This window comes from Xenopus tropicalis, chromosome 1 (genome assembly GCF_000004195.4).
Source record: "Xenopus tropicalis strain Nigerian chromosome 1, UCB_Xtro_10.0, whole genome shotgun sequence".
Classification (NCBI taxonomy): domain Eukaryota; kingdom Metazoa; phylum Chordata; class Amphibia; order Anura; family Pipidae; genus Xenopus; species Xenopus tropicalis.
In genome coordinates, this window is record NC_030677.2 from 214,757,629 (window position 1) to 214,780,645 (window position 23,017).

At 49.1% G+C, this 23,017-nt stretch overlaps 1 protein-coding gene across 1 annotated transcript; it reads left to right on the forward strand.

Moving 5' to 3' along the window:
- Positions 1–4,642: 4,642 nt before the first annotated feature.
- Positions 4,643–22,800, forward strand: LOC108644514. The gene is made up of 12 exons (XM_031895026.1): positions 4,643–4,815; positions 5,466–5,563; positions 13,290–13,479; positions 13,845–13,938; positions 14,463–14,718; positions 16,255–16,294; positions 16,856–16,956; positions 17,897–18,065; positions 18,194–18,227; positions 18,561–18,661; positions 19,914–19,952; positions 20,405–22,800. Exons 3-12 carry the CDS (start codon positions 13,377–13,379, stop codon positions 20,464–20,466), a joined length of 999 nt encoding a protein of 332 aa, XP_031750886.1. The 5' UTR covers positions 4,643–4,815; positions 5,466–5,563; positions 13,290–13,376; the 3' UTR covers positions 20,467–22,800.
- The last annotated feature ends 217 nt before the right edge of the window (positions 22,801–23,017 follow it).

Below are 23,017 nucleotides of genomic sequence, written 5' to 3' on the forward strand. Positions count from 1 at the left end.
AATAATAAAACAGTACCTGTACTTGATCCCAACTAAGATATAATTACCCCTTATTGGGGCAGAACAGCCCTATTGGGTTTAATTGTTAATTTTTGTAGACTTAAGGTATGGAGATCCAAACTACAGGAAGACCCCTTATCCGGAATACCCTTGGTCCTGAGCATTCTGGATAACGGGTCCTATACCTGTACCAGGGTTTGCCATTTTGAAGGCCAGAAACTACAATAAAGATGGACACAAGAAAGGACAATGGCGGCCATGTTGGAAGAAGACAAAGAAGACAATGACATGTTTATACAGAGCTCAGACTGCAGGGAAAGTCTCCATACAAAGCGGAAGCGCCGGGCTGAGCCGTCTCACCACAAACTCACATTATATCAGAGTGAGACCTGAGCTGCTGCCCATAGTGCCGAGTGTGAGGGGGAGAGAGAAACAGCAGAGAGAATATAAGGGGGGCTCTTCCTGTATCGGCATGTACCCCCCTTCCCTGGCTCCCCTCGTCCTTACAGTGTTTGGGGTGCAGCTCACTTGCTCCAACGGGAACCCACAAACAGGTACATTCTCCTCATCTTACAGTAACATAGAGTCCAACATACAGTATATTTGTAGATTGTAAGCTCTTTGGGGCAGGGCTCTCTTCACCTCTTGTATTGGTTATTGATTGCTTTATATGTTACTCCTTGTAGATTGTAAGCTCTTTGGGGCAGGGCTCTCTTCACCTCTTGTATTGGTTATTGATTGCTTTATATGTTACTCCTTGTAGAGTGTAAGCTCTTTTGGGCAGGGCTCCCTTCCCCTCCTGTATCGGTTACTGATTGCTTTATATGTTACTCCTTGTAGAGTGTAAGCTCTTTGGGGCAGGGCTCTCTTCACCTCTTGTATCGGTTACTGATTGCTTTATATGTTACTCCTTGTAGATTGTAAGCTCTTTGGGGCAGGGCTCCCTTCCCCTCCTGTATCGGTTACTGATTGCTTTATATGTTACTCCTTGTAGAGTGTAAGCTCTTTGGGGCAGGGCTCTCTTCCCCTCCTGTATTGGTTACTGATTGCTTTATATGTTACTCCTTGTAGAGTGTAAGCTCTTTTGGGCAGGGCTCCCTTCCCCTCCTGTATCAGTTACTGATTGCTTTATATGTTACTCCTTGTAGAGTGTAAGCTCTTTTGGGCAGGGCTCCCTTCCCCTCTTGTATCGGTTACTGATTGCTTTATATGTTACTCCTTGTAGAGTGTAAGCTCTTTGGGGCAGGGCTCTCTTCCCCTCCTGTATCGGTTATTGGTTGCTTTATATGTTACTCCTTGTAGAGTGTAAGCTCTTTGGGGCAGGGCTCTCTTCCCCCTCTTGTATCGGTTATTGATTGCTTTATATGTTACTCCTTGTAGAGTGTAAGCTCTTTTGGGCAGGGCTCTCTTCCCCTCCTGTATCTGTTACTGATTGCTTTATATGTTACTCCTTGTAGATTGTAAGCTCTTTTGGGCAGGGCTCTCTTCCCCTCCTGTATCGGGTACTGATTGCTTTATATGTTACTCCTTGTAGAGTGTAAGCTCTTTTGGGCAAGGCTCTCTTCCCCTCCTGTATCGGTTACTGATTGCTTTATATGTTACTCCTTGTAGAGTGTAAGCTCTTTTGGGCAGGGCTCTCTTCCCCTCCTGTATCGGTTACTGATTGCTTTATATGTTACTCCTTGTAGAGTGTAAGCTCTTTGGGGCAGGGCTCCCTTCCCCTCTTGTATCGGTTACTGGTTGCTTTATATGTTACTCCTTGTAGATTGTAAGCTCTTTTGGGCAGGGCTCCCTTCCCCTCCTGTATCGGTTACTGATTGCTGTATATGTTACTCTGTATGCCCAATGTATGTAACCCACTTATTGTACAGCGCTGCGGGATATGTTGGCGCTTTATAAATAAATGTTTTTTATGGTTTTTATGATATTAGTTTTCACCTTGGGAAGATCATTTTACTCTATGATGTGGGGAAACACTGGGGATTGGATATTACAGAGTAATGTTTAACTAGTTCCGCATAGTAGAGTAAGTAAGTAAAAGAACAAAGAGCTGAAATATCAATTCTATTGTTACAATAACAATGAAACTTACTGTCCCTACAGCTCAGTGTCGCCTCTCAGAGATAAAGGGAATAAACGGAACTGCAGGAGAGAAGGAACATTATGACCCAGGGGAATCCGTGAGCGTTTGGTGCAGCCCGGGGTATTACCCCAATAACAGGACAATGAGATGTATAGGGAATAGCACGAGTGCCACGTGGGATGATCCTATTCGCTGCACTGGTAATTACTGGGGTGTGAGGGATGTGGGGCCCCCGATGCCCCCTTGGACACACCCCTGGCCCACCCATTCATGTAGTTGTCATGAAAGCTTTACCTGCCTGAGTAACAGCCCTAGCAGCTCCCTCTGTTTGTTTAAAATAGCAGCTGCCATTTTAGCTCGGTCTCAGTAGCTTCCTGCTGCAACTCTGGCTGCTGGGAGCTCAGATTACACAGAGTTGGGAGGGGGAGCGAATTCAGATGGGAGGGGGAGCAGGAGAAGGAAGGGGGAGGAAGGAGCAAATTGAGCAGACTTGTGTCGTGCCCTGAAGGAGTTTTCTGAGAGCAGGAAGTCTGACACAGAAGAACATGTGATACAAAATGAGACAAGAAATCCTGTTTCTTTTGATAGAGGAATTTGCTTCCCCTGTTCCTCAGCGCCAGTATAACTGGGAAATTGCATTTGAGTCTCCCACTGCCCCTGAGGGCAATACAGAGGGTCCCACTGCCCCATCAGCTTTTCCCAATGAGAGTAAATTGCATATGGTGTATAGTAACAGCCTGTCATGTTTCTCTCTTATAGAGCAATGCCAGAAATCTGCCCTCTTCCTGGGTACAAATGTGCAGCTTGTTCCACCCCAGGATTATTATCTGCCCAACACTGGGGTATCTGTGAGGTGCCCAGAGGGGTATAAACCCTCACGGGACAGAATAACCTGTAAGGCTGAACAGGATAAGTCTGTGTGGGATGTAACTGCCCCCATTCTCTGTGTGGGTAAGTACCATATGTTTAGGGGCATAACAGGGATCATGTGACTGTTACAGTCTGACCCTGAGGGCAATACAGAGGGTCCCACTGCCCCTGGGGGCAATACAGGGGGTCCCACTGCCCCTGGGGGCAATACAGAGGGTCCCACTGCCCCATAAGCTTTTCCCAATGAGAGTAAATTGCATATGGTGTATAGTAACAGCCTGTCATGTTTCTCTCTTATAGAGCTGTGCAGGGAATCAGATCTCTCCGTAGATATACGTGTGCAGCTTGTTCCATCCCAACGATATTATCTGCCCAACACTGGGGTATCTGTGAGGTGCCCAGGGGGGTATAAACCCTCACAGGACAGAATAACCTGTAAGGCTGAACAGGATAAGTCTGTGTGGGATGAGTCAGTTATTCGCTGTGTGGGTAAGTACATGGGGTAGGGCACAAAACCACAGCACAGAAATCTGGAGAAACACAGAATCTTATTGACAGACCAAAGAGCTTGAGTGGCACTGCCACCTACAGGCAGTCAGGGGAGCTACACATCCATGCCCAGTTTCCATGTAACTAGTGAGCTTGAGTGGCACTGCCACCTACAGGCAGTCAGGTGAACTACACATCCATGCCCAGTTTCCATGTAACTAGTGAGCTTGAGTGGCACTGCCACCTACAGGCAGTCAGGTGAACTACACATCCATGCCCAGTATCCACCTAACTAGTGAGCTTGAGTGGCACTGCCACCTACAGGCAGTCAGGTGAACTACACATCCATGCCCAGTATCCGTGTAACTAGTGAGCTTGAGTGGCACTGCCACCTACAGGCAGTCAGGTGAACTGCATATCCATGCCCAGTATCCATGCTCACACTCACGGACTGACCCATCTGTGGATATAGTTTTATATTCTGTTTTGGTTTTACGAAGCCAAACTACTTTTGCTGGCAGCTCCATTGCCTTCCCCTGCGCTTCAGTAACCAGCAAAGTCAGCACAGCCCCAGGTGTAATGCACCAGGGTTTCTCAAGAGATAAGAAAGTCATTGATTATTGATTCACAGACGCTAATTCCAATCACACAAAGCCCAGGGGAGGGTACTTACCCGAGTTTAATGTATTGCTCATAGTTACCTACCTGTGTGCCCTGTCCCATTCACAATCAGTGTCACTAAAAATCTATATTATTACTTTGTTGTATAAAACAGAATGTCAGTTGCAGCTGCTCCCAAACACCGTTCCCATAGCACTAAGCTGGGATTCTTGGTTATATGTAATTAATGCACAATAAATAACAGATGGGGATACGCAGGAATCACACCGGACACTCATGTTTGTCTCTTGGGGAGATAAAAGGGCGACGCACGGGACTTTTTTTTTTGTTGCTCTGTAAAATTCTATATAATCTGGTAGATTAGTATTGTTTTTAAAGGATCCATTTGGGATCCCTTTAGCTGTAACTTACCTGTTACAATGGGACAGAGGAACCCCCCCCCCAGTGTCACCCCTTCTTCCTGCTCTTGGGGGGCTGAAGGTGCCGCCTGACATTTCCCATTTTGATTTCAGTAGAATGCGGAGCTCATGGGGTTAAATTCATCCTTATTAATTACATTGTGTTATTCCCAGAGCAATGTGCGAAGCCGACAGCACCAGGAATCCGTTCGTTATCTTTGAACAAAGATTTCTATGATCTGTGGGAATCGGTATCGGTGACCTGTGCCCCCGGGTATCACGGGGTATCGGGGGCAGTTAGATGTGAATGGAATGGAACCAGCAGTAATTGGAATGAGCCGGATCCCTGTATTGGTGAGTAGAAAGAAAAAACATTATAAACCATTAAACCTGGGAATAGGCTGCCCATTGGGCACTCAGACTGGGCACTCGGACTGGCACTCAAACGGGCATTCAGACTGGGCACTCGGACTGGGCACTCAGACTGGGCACTCGGACTGGTACTCAGACTGGGCACTCGGACTGGGCACTCGGACTGGGCACTCAGACTGGGCACTCGGACTGGGCACTCGGACTGGGCACTCGGACTGGGCACTCGGACTGGTACTCGGACTGGGCACTCGGACTGGCACTCAGACTGGGCACTCGGACTGGGCACTCGGACTGGGCACTCGGACTGGGCACTCAGACTGGTACTCGGACTGGGCACTCGGACTGGGCACTCGGACTGGGCACTCAGACTGGGCACTCGGACTGGGCACTCTGCGTGCCTAAAACTGATTTATTAACCCAAAAGAGCCGTTTCTATGGGCACAGGGGGGGGGGGGACTTTCACTTAATAAATGAACGCACAGGGGCCGCATTACTTTTGTTTGAGCCGTTCAGACGGTGTTTATGTATTATTTTCCCTTTAATGATCTTGTAACAATAATAAAAATAATTTCCCAGAGACGTTGCGGTCCTTTCCCGCAGAGAGACACTTACAGCCCTTTGTTCTGTTACAGTTCTGAGAAGACCCAGTTTCACCCAGTTCCCGACTGGCGCTGATAATGCGCTGAAATGGCGCCTGTCAGAGGGGCGCAAGGTCTACACTGGGTTCCAGGTAATATAACCCCACAGTAGTGACCCCCATCAGTGCCGGGGTACAGGGGCAGTTACAGGGGGGCTCTCAGTGGGTTTTTACCATCTGGGCAGATTCATGGCAGCTCTTGGGGGTGCACATTGACCCGATACTTTAGGGGCCCCTGTTCATTGTAATGTAACACTTGTTTGGCTTAGATATGGCAAACCCCAGGCTAGTGATAGGTATAGAGCATGTGTTACATGCGACCTTAATACACAGGAGTGGGCCTCCGCTATATGGGAGGTATTAATGGAGCTGAGGGTGTAGTTGAACTACAACTAGATAGCTTGTGTGGTGCAGATAGAATAATGGATGCCAGAAAGGTTCTTGCTCATGAACTATAGTACAAGTTTATTGGACAAAGGCACAATGTGATAGTGCAGCAGGGATTATACTCACAGTCACAGCAGTATAGAACTTGGTCACAGAGAACACAGCAGAAGTGACACTTAAGGAACAGTATAACCCACTTGGAGGATATGCAGAGTATTAGCTGTATACCAGGAATGGATGCCCTTTACTGGAACGGATCCCCTCCAGCCAACTATGGTTCAGGGTAAGGAACTGCCTGAGTCCTGCGTCTTAACTGTGGTCCCTACAGCAAGGCATACAGAGCCTGGGTTAGACTAAACCCTTACAGTCTCCTTTGGTGGGGCGAGTGCTGCCCTTACTAAATAAGCTATCTATGCTCACCACTCCTAGAGGGTGCTATTACATATGACTGACTGTGCTGGCTTTATCTCATTCACGGGGCCCTGTCCCCGACTTACAAATGGCAGGTTCTCCTTACTGGGGCCAATGCCTCAGGCTCAGTGACGTGCAGCCCAGAGACAACAGCAGCCAAAGAGGAAGCCACTTCCTTGTTCCAGACACTATATAGTCTGCCAAGGGGAGTGGTCAACCTGGGCTAAACCTATAGGGGGCAGCCTAATAACTGTAATCTGAGTGTAGAGGGCTCTGCCCTATAACAGCACAGATAAGGAAAAGATAGGGGATAACACCATAGGGAGCTTAACCCTATGGGTCCCTACATTCACCCGAGGGAAGAATCCATTCCGACCCGGCAATGGTAAATAACAATAAGTACACTTTTCAAGCAATAACAGTAGTGCATTGATTTAGTGCAAAAATACAGTACCCTTACATCCGTTTCTGATACCCTCTCCTGAGGAGTATCTGGTACATTGGATATCTGCAAAGAAAAGATTAGGCACATACAGCAACTTTTATTTTCTCATATGCACCTTGAGTGTCCTGTAGGATCACCCCAGTGCAACATGGGAAATACTCCTGAAGTACAGGTTCCCAGGCACCTTCTTAGCTGTAACAGAATTTTGGTTTAAACAAAATATTTCGTTAGTCGTTACGTTCCTGTAAACCATATACAATACATGAGTGTCACTATGGATCACTCAGGCACTTTACTTATAGATCCATGAAATACCATCTGGCTCTGCAACAGAGGTATAACATGCACAATACTTAGAGAATCTTGAGTCACCTTCCTGACCACTAACAGGGGGCTCAGGCACACACTTACACATGGGAACGATCCTGCCTTCACTCAGGTGTCTCCAGGCACTTTGCTTGGCTGTAAAGAAATTGTTATTGGGCACAATTTAAACTGTGACACATTCCCACCCACCAACTTTATTAAGTCCAGGCCTTCCACCCTAACCCAGTGTTCATGAATCTCCCGACATGCACTCCGTAGGTGTGGATTAGGCAATGGGTTCCTACCATTGGTGAGGTAGGTTGAAGTAGAAGTTGTAGTAGGGTGGGGCACAGCAGTCTTTTCTTGTTCACCCAACTTAAACAAACTTTACAGTCTCTCACTAGAGGATTGAGAGTTCCAAACTATGAAAAATGTAAACAAACCCACTTTATGGGTAACTGAAAAACAAAATCCATCTCTGTGGATATAAACTGAAGGAGGGGTCACACCCTTAGTCTCAAACAAATGGGAGTTCAACAGGTATGTGCCCAATGATGGTGGGTGTTGCCCTTAACTTTAGGGGAACATAAGCCCACCTCCCACCCGGGGGAAAATCCCATCAGTGGAGGGTATCCGAAACAAGCATGGGGTTTTTCAATGCATATTCCGCTCGTATTTTGCCTTTGTCACCTCGTAGGAGACATAGTAAGCGGGGTGCGGTTTGTCAATCCGACCTCCACTTTGGACTTCCGAACTGAGGGCAAACATGCACTCCTCCTGGTACTTTCCGCATGACTTTACTCCATGTTTTAGGATGGTACGCCCGAACCACCGCTCTTGGGAAACATCATAGAGGTAGTCAACATCTCGGTGTCTTTTTTCGGGATCCTTCTTGAAGACACCTCCCGAGCCCAGCTTCTCCCTGCGGATAAGCTCTCCATAAAGCCACTCATCGACATGCTTTGTGACTTCATCGTACACCCATTCAGGAGCGTACGGCATATAGAAGCCCCACTTCTCATATACCTGGGTGTTGATGAGGCGTTGCACTTTGGAGACTGATCTGAATTTTTCAGAGTCAGCTCTCCCCGGAGCCACCCAGCAGGACGTATCCTTGCTAAAGGCATATGGTGGTGGCGGAGTACATGGCCACTCTGGGGGAAGACTCTGTGCCTTCCCTTTAGGCGTTGTATCAGCAGGTGGCATGGTGGACTGAAATTTATACTCCTCCTCGGGTAAAGAGCACTTTGGTAGGGGCCCAAAGTCCATCATGGCCCAATTAGGTCTTGGGTACCTACGCCTTGTAGTGCTACCCAGCAGCATACCACTCCCTGTGGATGAAATGGTACTTTTCTCTTCCTTGCTTTCTGACTTAGCCCTTCCTTTTCCCCTCATTATTTCCAGCAGTCTTTGTATGGCTGGATCATCAGGGATAGTGGGGTTTGGTGGAGCAATGGTGGGAGGCTTAGCTTCCTCAACCGGTGCCCAGGATATAGCAGCAGTATCTGCACACAACTCCCCACTTTCAGATGAATTTGAGGAGGATAATAATATGTCCCCTGAGGTCCCCTCTTAGGTTGGCATAGGGGCCTCTTGTTTCTGGACCGGGGCGGGTACAGGGGTTGCAGGCCTTGTTGAGCCTGGTGAAGCACTGGCACCCTTATCAGAGGATTGGTGCTGGGGTATAATCAGTGGCTCAGTCCAGCAGCGGGTCTTACAGAACGGGCATCTGGCCTCCAGATCCCTCCACGCTTGGGATATCTCCGTATAGCAACCCCCGCAATAGGCCTCTACCCATTTGGACCCGTCTTCCTCATAACGTTCCCCAAAGGTACCTAGCCAGGTATACCTCTGTGGGGGAACAAATTCAGGCACATTTTCGGGTGCCTCCGGTGTCAGTTGGCGGGGGGTGGATGCATCCGCCATTTTAGAATGGGCAATTATAAGTTGCAGCCGCAACAATAAATCCTTTCGCAGGTCCCAGTCGCACCGGAAGGTCTCAGCACCACAGCAGTCTTCCCGCAGCCGCAGGTAAGATTAGCTATGCTGAGATATAGCAAATATATCAGTTGTGGTGTCCCGGCCAAGTGTTCCAGGCTGCAGCCGCAAGCTCTGGGTAGGTTCCGGTACCACTTCGCCAGTCGCCGCTGGGTCCCTCTGCAGCTGCAGTGTAGGGTAGGCGATGCTGGTTTTATTTAGCTTTAGAAAAACTGTATTAGTAGCAGCCGCTAACAGTTTTACAATCTTTTTGGCACAGGAGCTCTAGTGCACGCGTCTCACTCTCACTAATGCGAGTCGTAAGATGGCCGCCGTGACGTCAGCTCCTGCCCCCTCCCCGGTGAAATCTCGTAAACAGGTTACTTCACGCGGGATTTCAGCAAAAAGAGCGCCAAAACTAGTAATGAGATGATTGACAGTGGCGCTGGCCAATGGGAATACTCGGGGGAACCTTTCAAGCCCGAACCCACGGCCTGCGGCGCCTTTTTCCTATCGCGTCCGGCAGTGCCTGTCACGAAAATTTAAAGACACACACACAGCAGCTCAGTCCCTCAAGGCAATGGCTCCGGATTAAATAAATTGAATACTGTATATCAATTCAAAAAGCACGTTGGGCGCCAAATGTAACACTTGTTTGGCTAGGATATGGCCAACCCAGGCTAGTATTTGGCTGTAGAGCATGTGTTACATGCGACCTTAATACACAGGAGTGGGCCTCCGCTATGTGGGAGGTATTAATGGAGCTGAGGGTGTTGTTGAACTACAACTAGATAAGTTTGTGTGGTGCAGATAGAATAATGGACGCCAGAAAGTTTCTTGCTCATAAACTATAGTACAGGTTTATTGGACAAAGGCACAACTTAATAGTGCAGCAGGGATTATACTCACAGACACAGCAGTGGATGGTCACAGAGAATTACAGCAGAAGTGACACTCAAGGTAACAGTATAGCCCACTTGGAGGATATGCAGAGTATTAGCTGTATACCAGGAATGGATGCCCTTTACTGGAACGGATCCCCTCCAGCCAACTATGGTTCAGGGTAAGGAACTGCCTGAGTCCTGCGTCTTAACTGTGGTCCCTACAGCAAGGCATACAGAGCCTGGGTTAGACTAAACCCTTACAGTCTCCTTTGGTGGGGCGAGTGCTGCCCTTACTAAATAAGCTATCTATGCTCACCACTCCTAGAGGGCGCTATTACATATAACTGACTGTGCTGGCTTGTTCTCATTCACGGGGCCCTGTCCCCGACTTACAAATGGCAGGTTCTCCTTACTGGGGCCTTATGCCTCCAGGCTCGATGACGTGAAGCCTGAGACAACAGCAGCCAAAGAGGAAGACACTTCCTTGTGCAAGACACTATATAGTCTGCCAAGGGGAGTGGCCAACCTGGGCTAAACCTATAGGGGGTAGCCTAATAACTGTAACCTGAGTGTAGAGGGCTCTGCCCTATAACAGCACAGATAAGGAAAAGATAAGGGATAACACCATAGGGAGCTTAACCCTATGGGTCCCTACAGTAACTATCAGTTTCCCAGTGATTTTTATGTGGTTTTACCCCTATAGAGATGGAACATTTCTGCCAAATCTGCCAAATCTGGGCCCAACACGGGCGGTACCTCTGGCCCACAAACCAACAGTCACACACTAAACAACACACACACACACACACTCTGTTATGAGTGGGAGAAGGGAAGGTGAGTCCTTCAGGCAGGGGCTGTTACAGGATGGAGCGGGCGTAGACCAGACGGGACAGGATAGAACAGGATGGAGCGGGCGTAGACCAGACGGGACAGGATAGAACAGGACGGAACAGGCGTAGACCAGACGGGACAGGATAGAACAGGACGAGCGGGCGTAGACCAGACGGGACAGGATAGAACAGGATGGAGCGGGCGTAGACCAGACGGGACAGGATAGAACAGGATGGAGCGGGCATAGACCAGACGGGACAGGATAGAACAGGACGGAGCGGGCATAGACCAGACAGGACAGGATAGAACAGGACGGAGCGGGCATAGACCAGACGGGACAGGATAGAACAGGACAGAGCGGGCATAGACCAGACGGGACCAGACAGGACAGAACAGGACAGAGCGGGTATAGACCATACGGGACAGGATAGAACAGGACGGAGCGGGCATAGACCAGACGGGACAGGATAGAACAGGACGGAACGGGCGTAGACCAGACGGGACAGGATAGAACAGGACGGAACGGGCATAGACCAGACGGGACAGGATAGAACAGGACGGAGCGGGCGTAGACCAGACGGGACAGGATAGAACAGGACGGAGCGGGCGTAGACCAGACGGGACAGGATAGAACAGGACGGAACAGGCGTAGACCAGACGGGACAGGATAGAACAGGACGGAGCGGGCGTAGACCAGACGGGACAGGATAGAACAGGACGAGCGGGCGTAGACCAGACGGGACAGGATAGAACAGGATGGAGCGGGCATAGACCAGACGGGACAGGATAGAACAGGACGGAGCGGGCATAGACCAGACAGGACAGGATAGAACAGGACGGAGCGGGCATAGACCAGACGAGACAGGATAGAACAGGACAGAGCGGGCATAGACCAGACGGGACCAGACAGGACAGAACAGGACAGAGCGGGTATAGACCATACGGGACAGGATAGAACAGGACGGAGCGGGCATAGACCAGACGGGACAGGATAGAACAGGACGGAGCGGGCGTAGACCAGACGGGACAGGATAGAACAGGATGGAGCGGGCATAGACCAGACGGGACAGGATAGAACAGGACGGAGCGGGCGTAGACCAGACGGGACAGGATAGAACAGGACAGAGCGGGCGTAGACCAGACGGGACAGGATAGAACAGGATGGAGCGGGCGTAGACCAGACGGGACAGGATAGAACAGGATGGAGCGGGCATAGACCAGACGGGACAGGATAGAACAGGACGGATCGGGCATAGACCAGACGGGACAGGATAGAACAGGACGGAGCGGGCATAGACCAGACGGGACAGGATAGAACAGGACGGAGCGGGCATAGACCAGACGGGACAGGATAGAACAGGACAGAGCGGGCATAGACCAGACGGGACCAGACAGGACAGAACAGGACAGAGCGGGTATAGACCATACGGGACAGGATAGAACAGGACGGAGCGGGCATAGACCAGACGGGACAGGATAGAACAGGACGGAGCGGGCATAGACCAGATGGGACAGGATAGAACAGGACAGAGCGGGCATAGACCAGACTGGACCAGACGGGACAGAACAGGACAGAGCGGGTATAGACCATACGGGACAGGATAGAACAGGACGGAGCGGGCATAGACCAGACGGGACAGGATAGAACAGGACGGAGAGGGCGTAGACCAGACGGGACCAGACAGAACAGGATGGAGCGGGCATAGACCAGACGGGACAGGATAGAACAGGACGGAGCGGGCATACACCAGACGGGACAGGACAGGAAGGGACAGAGCGGGCATAGACCAGACGGGACCATACAGGACAGGAAGGGACAGAGCGGGTATAGACCATACGGGACAGGATAGAACAGGACGGAGCGGGCATAGACCAGACGGGACAGGATAGAACAGGACGGAGAGGGCGTAGACCAGACGGGACCAGACAGAACAGGATGGAGCGGGCATAGACCAGACGGGACAGGATAGAACAGGACGGAGCGGGCATACACCAGACGGGACAGGACAGGAAGGGACAGAGCGGGCATAGACCAGACGGGACCATACAGGACAGGAAGGGACAGAGCGGGCATAGACCAGACGGGACCATACAGGACAGGAAGGGACAGAGCGGGCATAGACCAGACGGGACCAGACAGGACGGAACAGGACAGAGCGGGTAAGACAAAGATCAGGAGTGAGGAGCGGGAACAGGGACAAGACAAAGGAGCAAAGGAAGAAAGGAAACAAGGCAAGAACCCAGAACAGGAAACACAAACTAGGGGGCAGGTCCCAGTGCTTAGTGTAACCAATGTTCAGGCAATGTGTGTGAGGAGGGCTGGGCTTATATAGGGCAGAGTCAGCCCTGATTGGCTGATCCCACCTAGCCAATAAGGCTGCTGGGGTGATTTTACCAAGCCCAGGAGACAGGTGAAAGGGAATACAAGGCAATCCCCTCTTACTGGCTGCTCCCCTGGCTCAATGGTTAGGGAGAACAGCCAACAGCCGGGAGGTCCTGGGATCAAACCCCAGCAGCCCCTTACACATACCTACCTATCTACCTACCTACATACATAATATTTGTGTTTAACCCCCAGCTGAACATCTCGGCCCATAGAGAATACGATATTACCTTCAGTGAAACAGAATCTCATTGGCTGGGACCCAACGTGACAGAGTTTAATATGGAGCTCAAATACGGAACCAACTACACTGTGACTCTCCGAGGCTTCACTGTATCTGGGCCCGGGGAACCTGCAGTCTGGGCTCACGAGACTTCTATAGGAGGTAATGGGGTTGGCATTCCCTGCCAGTATATTGAGTATATTACACACAGCACATAATATAGAATATTAGGCCTCAGTACACACTGGCTGCATTACTGACCCTACTGCCCCCTCCCAGCTACTAATCACGGTTATTACATAACAACTTCCTGGGAAACCAACATGCTGTGTGGGCAGACTGGGACACGACTACTGTTTGCCCCATCACTTGCACCTCTGGGTTCCACAGGGTTAAACAGTAGGATATTTCTTTTAAACCCCTCATTTTCTTGTCAGTTCTAATTAGCGCCCCCTAACACTTTCCTATGGGTTCTACAGTAGGAGGTCCCTGAGCCAAAATGCGTCTCTTCTATTCTCTGTTTCTAGAGCCTCTCCTTCCGCTAAAGAATCAGATAGCGATCGGTGACACTACGGCGACTTTCCAGCTACACCCTGTTCCTGACTCCAATGGGCCCATTAGGTTAGTAATGCCATTGTGTGTTATTGTGGTCTTGCTAAGAACCCACATAGTTATATAATCAGCCCCTCCATGTGACCCCCTGATGTCCATCAGCCCCTCCATATGACCCCCTGATGTCCATCAGCCCCTCCATGTGACCCCCAGGGACCTATAAAGAGCCACATTTATCTTTGTATCTTTTGTATTAATGCTCTTTTTATGCTTTATTTGCTTTAGAAGCCACCGGCTGCCACTGCCTAGAGTTGCACAGTCTGTCACCCTCAAAATCCTTAAATCCTCCTCAATCCTTATGACAACCTGGAGAGTAGATCATAAGCAGGATATTATTGCATGAAAAGGATGAAAATGTGCAATCAAATTAAAAAATGTAATAAAACATTGTGAGGAAATGCTAGAACATTGAGTTACTACACATTAGGTTCCCGCACAGCTGGAGTATCCACCCCTCTATCCACCCTTCTTACCTATTTACACTATATCTGCTTTTATTCAGATGAGTGCAATCTTTCTCTTTCTCTCCCCAGTTCCTATGAGATTATTGTGTCCGGGGGCTGGAACGGGAGCCTGAGGCAGTTATGCACCAGTTACACCAGTACAAGGTACAACTCCAGCCAGGTTCCGACTCTGTACACTGCGGTGCTACTCCCAGCTGTGAAACTTACAAAGAGTCGGACATTTACGCTGGGAGATGGGTTGTACTATGATGGTTTCTTCAATTCACCTCTGAGCCCAGATTGGAACTACAAAGTCTACCTGAGAGTCACCAGTAAATGGAAGGAGGTGGGTTGTTTCTAAATATTTATTGCCCCCACTTCTAATTCATCAAAACTACAGAAAGAATTTTCATATTATATATCACAGGTGCGGAGTCCTTCCATTATGCTCAGTTATTACATTCTCTACAAATGTTACTGTCTTAAAGAACTTTCTTATTAAGTGAGGCACCTGATGGTAGCGCTTCCCCTAAGAAATGAGCTCTTCCTAAAGGGGAAGGAAAGGCATTTTAGTATGTTACTGCCATTAGATTGGCCACATTAGTGCCACCTAGAGTAACAGCCCTAGAAGCTCCCTCTGTTTGTTTAAGAGAACAGCTGCCATTTTAGCTCGGTCTCAGTAGCTTCCTGCTGCAGCTCTGGCTGATGAGAGCTCAGATTACACAGTGTTGGGAGGGGGAAAGAATCCTGATGGGAGGGGGAACGAATTCTGATGGGGGGGGGAGAGGGGAGCAAACTGAGCAGACTCGTGCCCATGCCCTGAAGGATTTTTCTGAGAGCAGGAAGTCTGACACAGAAGAACATGTTTACACAAAAGAAGACAAGAATTCCTTTGATAGAGGACTCAGTGCAATGTTTCTATGAGTGCTTATGGCTGTATTTACTTTTCTGATAAAGCTACTGAGTTTGTACCTTTCCTTCCCCTTTAAGTTGTACTTAGGGTATCCCAATGGGGCATATAAGGAAGTCCCACTGCCCTCCTAGGGGCATTTAAGGAAGTCCCACCACCCTCGTGGGGGCAAATAAGGAAGTCCCACCGCCCTCCTAGGGGCATATAAGGAAGTCCCACCGCCCTCCTAGAGGCATATAAGGAAGTCCCACCGCCCTCCTAGGGGCATATAAGGAAGTCCCACCGCCCTCCTAGGGGCATATAAGGAAGTCCCACCGCCCTCCTAGGGGCATATAAGGAAGTCCCACCGCCCTCCTAGGGGCATATAAGGAAGTCCCACTGCCCTCCTAGGGGCATATAAGGAAGTCCCACCGCCCTCCTAGGGGCATATAAGGAAGTCCCACTGCCCTCCTAGGGGCATATAAGGAAGTCCCACCGCCCTCGTGGGGGCAAATAAGGAAGTCCCGCCGCCCTCCTAGGGGCAAATAAGGAAGTCCCGCCGCCCTCCTAGGGGCATATAAGGAAGTCCCACTGCCCTCGTGGGGGCATATAAGGAAGTCCCACCGCCCTCGTGGGGGCAAATAAGGAAGTCCCACCGCCCTCGTGGGGGCATATAAGGAAGTCCCACTGCCCTCCTAGGGGCATATAAGGAAGTCCCACCGCCCTCGTGGGGGCAAATAAGGATGTCCCGCTGCCCTCCTAGGGGCACTGAGGAAATAAAGACGCCGTTTATTTGTTAATTGATTTCGTGCCTCGCGGATCTTTGGCGAATAAACGTTCGGCTTCTGATTCTATTGAGCTTTATAGTGAATACAATTGTTTTTTATGCAACGGAAAGATCCAGAACTTTTCCCCTTTCTGCAGATTTGCTCAATCCCTTTCTTTCTCAGACATCATTGTATGAATTTTTGTTTTCTACTTTTTTATTTTTAGGTGGAAAAAGCCTCCTGCACTTGCCTTGACCCCTATGTAGGTAAGCTGGAAGTTGGGTTTAGTTGGCCTTTAACAGTGAAAAGGGACATGTTTCCTTGGCAACACATTTAGTTTTGTGTAATGATACAATATATTTATTAGAGATGCACCAAATCCACCATTTTAGGATCCGGCCAAACCCCAGAACCCACATTACCCACAATGCCCTGCACATATTCCTGTTACTATAAGAATCACAGCCTTGGGCCAAGCAATTCAATTTACTGGTCCATCTGAGAAGGTCCAATGGGCCCCCAGGATTGTCCCCTACTGTCCCACTGCCCTTCAGATACAATTGCCTGGGGGCATTTACTATCTATTAGCAGCTCCCGTATGGCAATGTCACTAAGTCACACACTGGGGGTCATTTATCAACACTGGGCAAATTTACCCAGGGGCAGTAACCCATGGCAACCAATCAGATTGTTGCATTCATTATTCTGCTTGAAGCTGACTGAAAGAAGCCGATCACTGATTGGTTGCTATTAGTTACTGCCCACGGGCAAACGTGCCCCGTGTTGATAAATGAGCCCCATTGGGTTTTATTTGGTTTTTCTCTTAGTGTCACTAAAACTGGAAATCACTGGCGTTCCGAGTCCCACAGAAACCGTGTTACAGTGGAGGAGGGTTGGGGGCAGCAGGAGGGACATCACGGGTTACCAGGTAAGGACGGTAGTTACTATGGTCGTGTTACCCCCGGCAACCAGAAGGAGCCAAATATTTACTAAGGATCATTATATCAATTGGAGATATTGATTTTACCCTTTATTCACATTCTTATTAAAGGGGTAGGTTCACCTTTAGTATGTTATACAATGGCCAATTCTAAGCAACTTTTCAATTGGTCTTCATTATTTATTAATTATAGTTTTTGAATTATTTGCCTTCTTTTTCTGCCTCTTTCCAGCTTTCAAATGGGGGTCACTGACCCCGGCAGCCAAACCCTATTGCTCTGTGAGGCTCCAGTTTTATTGTTATTGTTACTTTTTATTCCTTATCTTTCTATTCAGCCCCTCTCCTATAAATATATCAGTGTCGCATTCAAACTGCTCCCTGGTTGCTAAGATTATTTGCACCCTAGCAACCAGATAGCTGCTGAAACGCCAAACTGGAGAGCTGCTGAACAAAAAGTGAAATAACTAAAAAAATACAAATAATAAAAAATGAAGACCAATTGCAAATTGTCTCAGAATATTACTCTTTACATCCTACTAAGCCATAACCCCAGTCTCCAGACTTTTCTTTCATTTTCTGTGATAAAATTAAAGATTTCAATGAAAGTCTGCGGTTGGGGCTATTAAATGCTTTCTTATTGGTTCAGATTCTCCAATTGAAAGCCCTCCTGTTAGACATGGGTCGGTTCCGTTGCTGCTGGGTCCTAGTGCCCACCCTTATGAATACAGCTCTGCCAAATACAGGCAGCAATGTATTCATGCTCCAGTTTAGAGTACCGTGACCTTGATTGATCTATACAGGGAGCAATGTACACTCAGTCCTGTAGGCAGCAAATGCCCCTTATGTACTTGCATTGCTGCTATTTGCCCTGAGATGGGGCAGGATGGATACAAAGTGCAGCCCCGGCTTCTCATTCTCTTGTTTGCAGCTAAATATGGTGGCCTGGAAGGAACATACTGTGATAGAGGAGGAATCCCAGCGGTTACCCCCTAATGTGATGGAACATAGAATTCCCATGGAACCCGGCAGCAGTTACATGGTTACAGTCCGGGCTCTCACAGCCGCTGGGCCTGGGGAGGCTTCACTCTGGCTCTCAGGTACCCCTACATTATATATATATATATGGGCTGTTATTGCATTGTTATTTCTGTATATGGGAGGGGCCTAATTTGGGATGGGCAGTTACATTAAATGCTATTTACCTCTTGCTCTTGCCCCCTTACAGGTACCCCTAAAGCCACAGGCGCCTCAGACTCATAGTAAGTGGGACCGGCTGCCCCCCCGCACTCATGGTTTGGCCCCTGTTATTATTCCCATTATCCAAATTGACTATGGGAAAGGCTTTAGCAGACTGGGTGCCCCCCCCCAATATAATAACATAATCTCTACTGAATATGGTAAATATGAAATGCACGTCCCAAATGCCCCAGACATTGTGGTTCCCAAAATTTACCCCAATGACGCAGGAGAGTGAACTGTGTGCATTGGATTCTAGAAACAGGGGGCAAATATGTCCCCCCATCTCCTTAGCCAATGAGTGGGGGGCACTGAGGGGAGCGGCTGCACATCTAACCCCGGGGTTATTCTCACAGTGTTCGGGTGTCGCTGGTGCTGAAGCCGCTGTTTCTGACCGTTCTGATCCTCATCCTCCTGTGCGTTACTGTGAGGGAGAAGTGGGAGCAGCGGGGGGCAGGTAATGTGGGGGAATTCCTTTAGAAATTGGGGGGTATATCGGATAACATTCCCAGGACTCACCAGACCAGCAATGAAATGTCCCCCAAAATCCACCCATGTTCCATTCTCCCCTATTCTGAGAGATCCCAGGACAGTTTGATGTCTAATGGGTTTAGGGTTACCATTATTTGTTTTGTACTTCACCCAGTTTCAAGGAGAAATTAATTCCATCATTGGTTTTTATTTCACCCAGTTTCAAGAGGAAATTCATCCCATAATAGTTTTGTATTTCACCCAGTTTCAAGGGGAAATTCATCCCATAATAGTTTTGTATTTCACCCAGTTTCAAGGGGAAATTCATCCCATAATAGTTTTGTATTTCACCCAGTTTCAAGGGGAAATTCATCCCATAATAGTTTTGTATTTCACCCAGTTTCAAGGGGAAATTCATCCCATAATAGTTTTGTATTTCACCCAGTTTCAAGGGGAAATTCATCCCATAATAGTTTTGTATTTCACCCAGTTTCAAGGGGAAATTCATCCCATAATAGTTTTGTATTTCACCCAGTTTCAAGGGGAAATTCATCCCATAATAGTTTTGTATTTCACCCAGTTTCAAGGGGAAATTCATCCCATAATAGTTTTGTATTTCACCCAGTTTTAAGGGGAAGTTAATCCCATCATTGTTTTTTACTTCACCCAGTTTCAAGTGAAACTTAAACACATTATTGTTTTTCAACAACGAACGCCAATGCTCCTAAAATGGCCGCTGGAACACTTCCTGTTTGGGAAAAATAAAGATTCATGGAAATGAACGTTCATTTAAACTCAAATTTTTCACAATACTTTCAGCTCGAAAAATGTGCGATTTTCAAATGTAAACGTAAAATTTTATAAATACAACAATGATTGAGTTTAATACGACTTTGAAGGCCAGAAAAAATGAATGTTAGTAAATCAGTCATAAAGCCACTTTCATTGGTCTCGTGGGGCAGTCTGTAGGGGAATTGTATGAGCCGGGGGCAATAACAGGGGGTTAAAGTAGGAAAGGAGAAAGTTATGATGAGTTGAAAGTGATTGGAATAAAGAAGAGCAGAAAGGAACAGACGGAGCTGAAAGGGAAACCTGGGGGAGAATTTCTGGAAGGAAAAGACAGACAAGCGATTGCCCCGCTGAGGTGGCAAATACTAGAGAAGGGGGCACTTAGGGACTTGGGGGTCTCAATGAGGAATCTAATTGCTGTTTAACAAGAAGATTTCCATGTTTTTCAGATTTCCCTGCTTTCCGGAATCTCATCGGCCAATTTCGGGGTAAGTCTCCCCCATTCCTCTCCCCCCATAGGGCGACACCTACACCTCCTTCTATTGGTCCCTTCTGCATGGGGCTTACTCATTGCCCTCATTGTGTCATTATAGCAGGTTCTGGGCAAGTTTATTTAGTTCTGGGCTACTGGATCATTTACATGACACTGAGGGGTATTGGCCTCACTCAGCTTTGGTTTCTTCTCACTCGGGGTTCTGGGGTTTATCAGTAATGTAATAGTGTGGGGGTCACATGACTGTTATGTAATTAGCGCAATGCTCTATGCAAATTAACAAGTTAAACTCACTAATGGCTCGTTTGTGTACCTCACAGAGGGTCTCACCCCCAAACATTGTATATGAAGCAATAAACACAAGAAGCCCCCCCATATTTATGGTATTACCTGTATCTGTGTCGGTTCTACTGAGTCAGGTGATTGGATTTTGTTTCATTTATACAGGAGAGAAAAGGCACCGAGGAAGAACAGAGAGAGGGGGCAGCGTGGAGATGGCGCCCCTGTAAGGCTGTCCTGCTAACTGCCGGCCCCTGAGTCCTGGCCCAATAGCAACTACAGTCCTGGCCCCTGAGTCCTGGCCCAATAGCAGCTACAATCCCGGCCCCTGAGTCCTGGCCCAATAGCAGCTACAGTCCCGGCCCCTGAGTCCTGGCCCAATAGCAGCTACAGTCCCGGCCCCTGAGTCCTGGCCCAATAGCAGCTACAGTCCTGCCCCCTGAGTCCTGGCCCAATAGCAGCTACAGTCCTGCCCCCTGAGTCCTGGCCCAATAGCAGCTACAGGCCCTCCCCCTGAGTCCTGGCCCAATAGCAGCTACAGTCCTGGCCCCTGAGTCCTGGCCCAATAGCAGCTACAGTCCTGGCCCCTGAGTCCTGGCCCAATAGCAGCTACAATCCCGGCCCCTGAGTCCTGGCCCAATAGCAACTACAATCCCGGCCCCTGAGTCCTGGCCCAATAGCAGCTACAATCCCGGCCCCTGAGTCCTGGCCCAATAGCAACTACAATCCCGACCCCTGAGTCCTGGCCCAATAGCAGCTACAATCCCGGCCCCTGAGTCCTGGCCCAATAGCAACTACAATCCCGACCCCTGAGTCCTGGCCCAATAGCAGCTACAATCCCGGCCCCTGAGTCCTGGCCCAATAGCAGCTACAATCCCGGCCCCTGAGTCCTGGCCCAATAGCAACTACAATCCCGACCCCTGAGTCCTGGCCCAATAGCAGCTACAATCCCGGCCCCTGAGTCCTGGCCCAATAGCAGCTACAATCCCGGCCCCTGAGTCCTGGCCCAATAGCAGCTACAATCCCGGCCCCTGAGTCCTGGCCCAATAGCAGCTACAGTCCTGGCCCAATAGCAGCTACAGTCCTGGCCCCTGAGTCCTGGCCCAATAGCAGCTACAGTCCTGGCCCAATAGCAGCTACAGTCCTGGCCCAATAGCAGCTACAGTCCTGGCCCCTGAGTCCTGGCCCAATAGCAGCTACAGTCCTGGCCCCTGAGTCCTGGCCCAATAGCAGCTGCAGTCCTGCCCCCTGAGTCCTGGCCCAATAGCAGCTGCAGTCCTGCCCCCTGAGTCCTGGCCCAATAGCAGCTACAGTCCTGGCCCCTGAGTCCTGGCCCAATAGCAGCTACAGTCCTGCCCCCTGAGTCCTGGCCCAATAGCAACTACAGTCCTGGCCCCTGAGTCCTGGCCCAATAGCAGCTACAGTCCCGGCCCCTGAGTCCTGGCCCAATAGCAGCTACAGTCCTGCCCCCTGAGTCCTGGCCCAATAGCAGCTACAGTCCTGCCCCCTGAGTCCTGGCCCCTGAGTCCTGGCCCAATAGCAGCTACAGTCCTGCCCCCTGAGTCCTGGCCCCTGAGTCCTGGCCCAATAGCAACTACAGTCCTGGCCCCTGAGTCCTGGCCCAATAGCAGCTACAGTCCTGCCCCTGAGTCCTGGCCCAATAGCAGCTACAGTCCTGCCCCCTGAGTCCTGGCCCAATAGCAGCTACAGTCCTGCCCCCTGAGTCCTGGCCCAATAGCAGCTACAGTCCTGCCCCCTGAGTCCTGGCCCAATAGCAGCTACAGTCCTGCCCCCTGAGTCCTGGCCCAATAGCAGCTACAGTCCTGCCCCCTGAGTCCTGGCCCAATAGCAGCTACAGTCCTGCCCCCTGAGTCCTGGCCCAATAGCAGCTACAGTCCTGGCCCAAAATGGGTTGTTATTATTACAATGTATATAAGTGGAGATGCCTGCTGAGACCCTGCGTATCAGAGAAATGATTTACTATAATTATAGGTTCTAGCGGGACTATTAGTGACTTATCTTTATTAATGGGGGCTAAATACAGAACCTCTGGCGCATCCACAGCTGTTATAAATGTATTTAAAAATCTGAGCTGTCAATCATATATTGCCTGCCCCGCCTCTATCCCATAGGCGGGGCAGCAATATATGATTGACAGCTCTGATTTTTAATTGCAATTACTTTAGCTTCCCATTCAGCTGTTCCTAGATATCACCCCAAGTGCAGGGTGCAAAGTGCAAATAAAGGGTGCAAGCCGCCATGTTTCCTGTACATTTGCACCCTGCACCCATAAACGTTTGACTTTTTCCTCAATTGAGGGGCAGAGATTCTGATTGCTCTTCAGTAAATGGGCCGTTATAGTGACAGGAAGTGAGAGTTGTAGTTGCGCACGGAGACACTTCCCCCCCAGGGGCCCAGTTGGGGTGAGGGGGCCCACGAAGCAAGAACCTGAAAAGCAAATTCAGTAAAACCATTAAAGGGGAAGTTCACCCTGCAAGTGAATTTTTCAGTTCCTTTGTTTTCCAGCAACACAATAGAATAAATGACTTTATTTCTTTGCTTTATATGTTTATTTTTATTCTGTTTCTCGGCGATATCTGGTTTATTTCTACATATTGGAACAATTCTGACCTGCAGAGATGGAGTTGCCTGATATAGACCCTTTGCCCCCCGACACTACAAAGGGTTCCCAAGGTTTTTGAAGTGCCCCTGATTGAATGGTCACTGCCAGGGCACATAACAAATGTGTGAGATTTCTCATACTGAGGGTGGATATCCTGG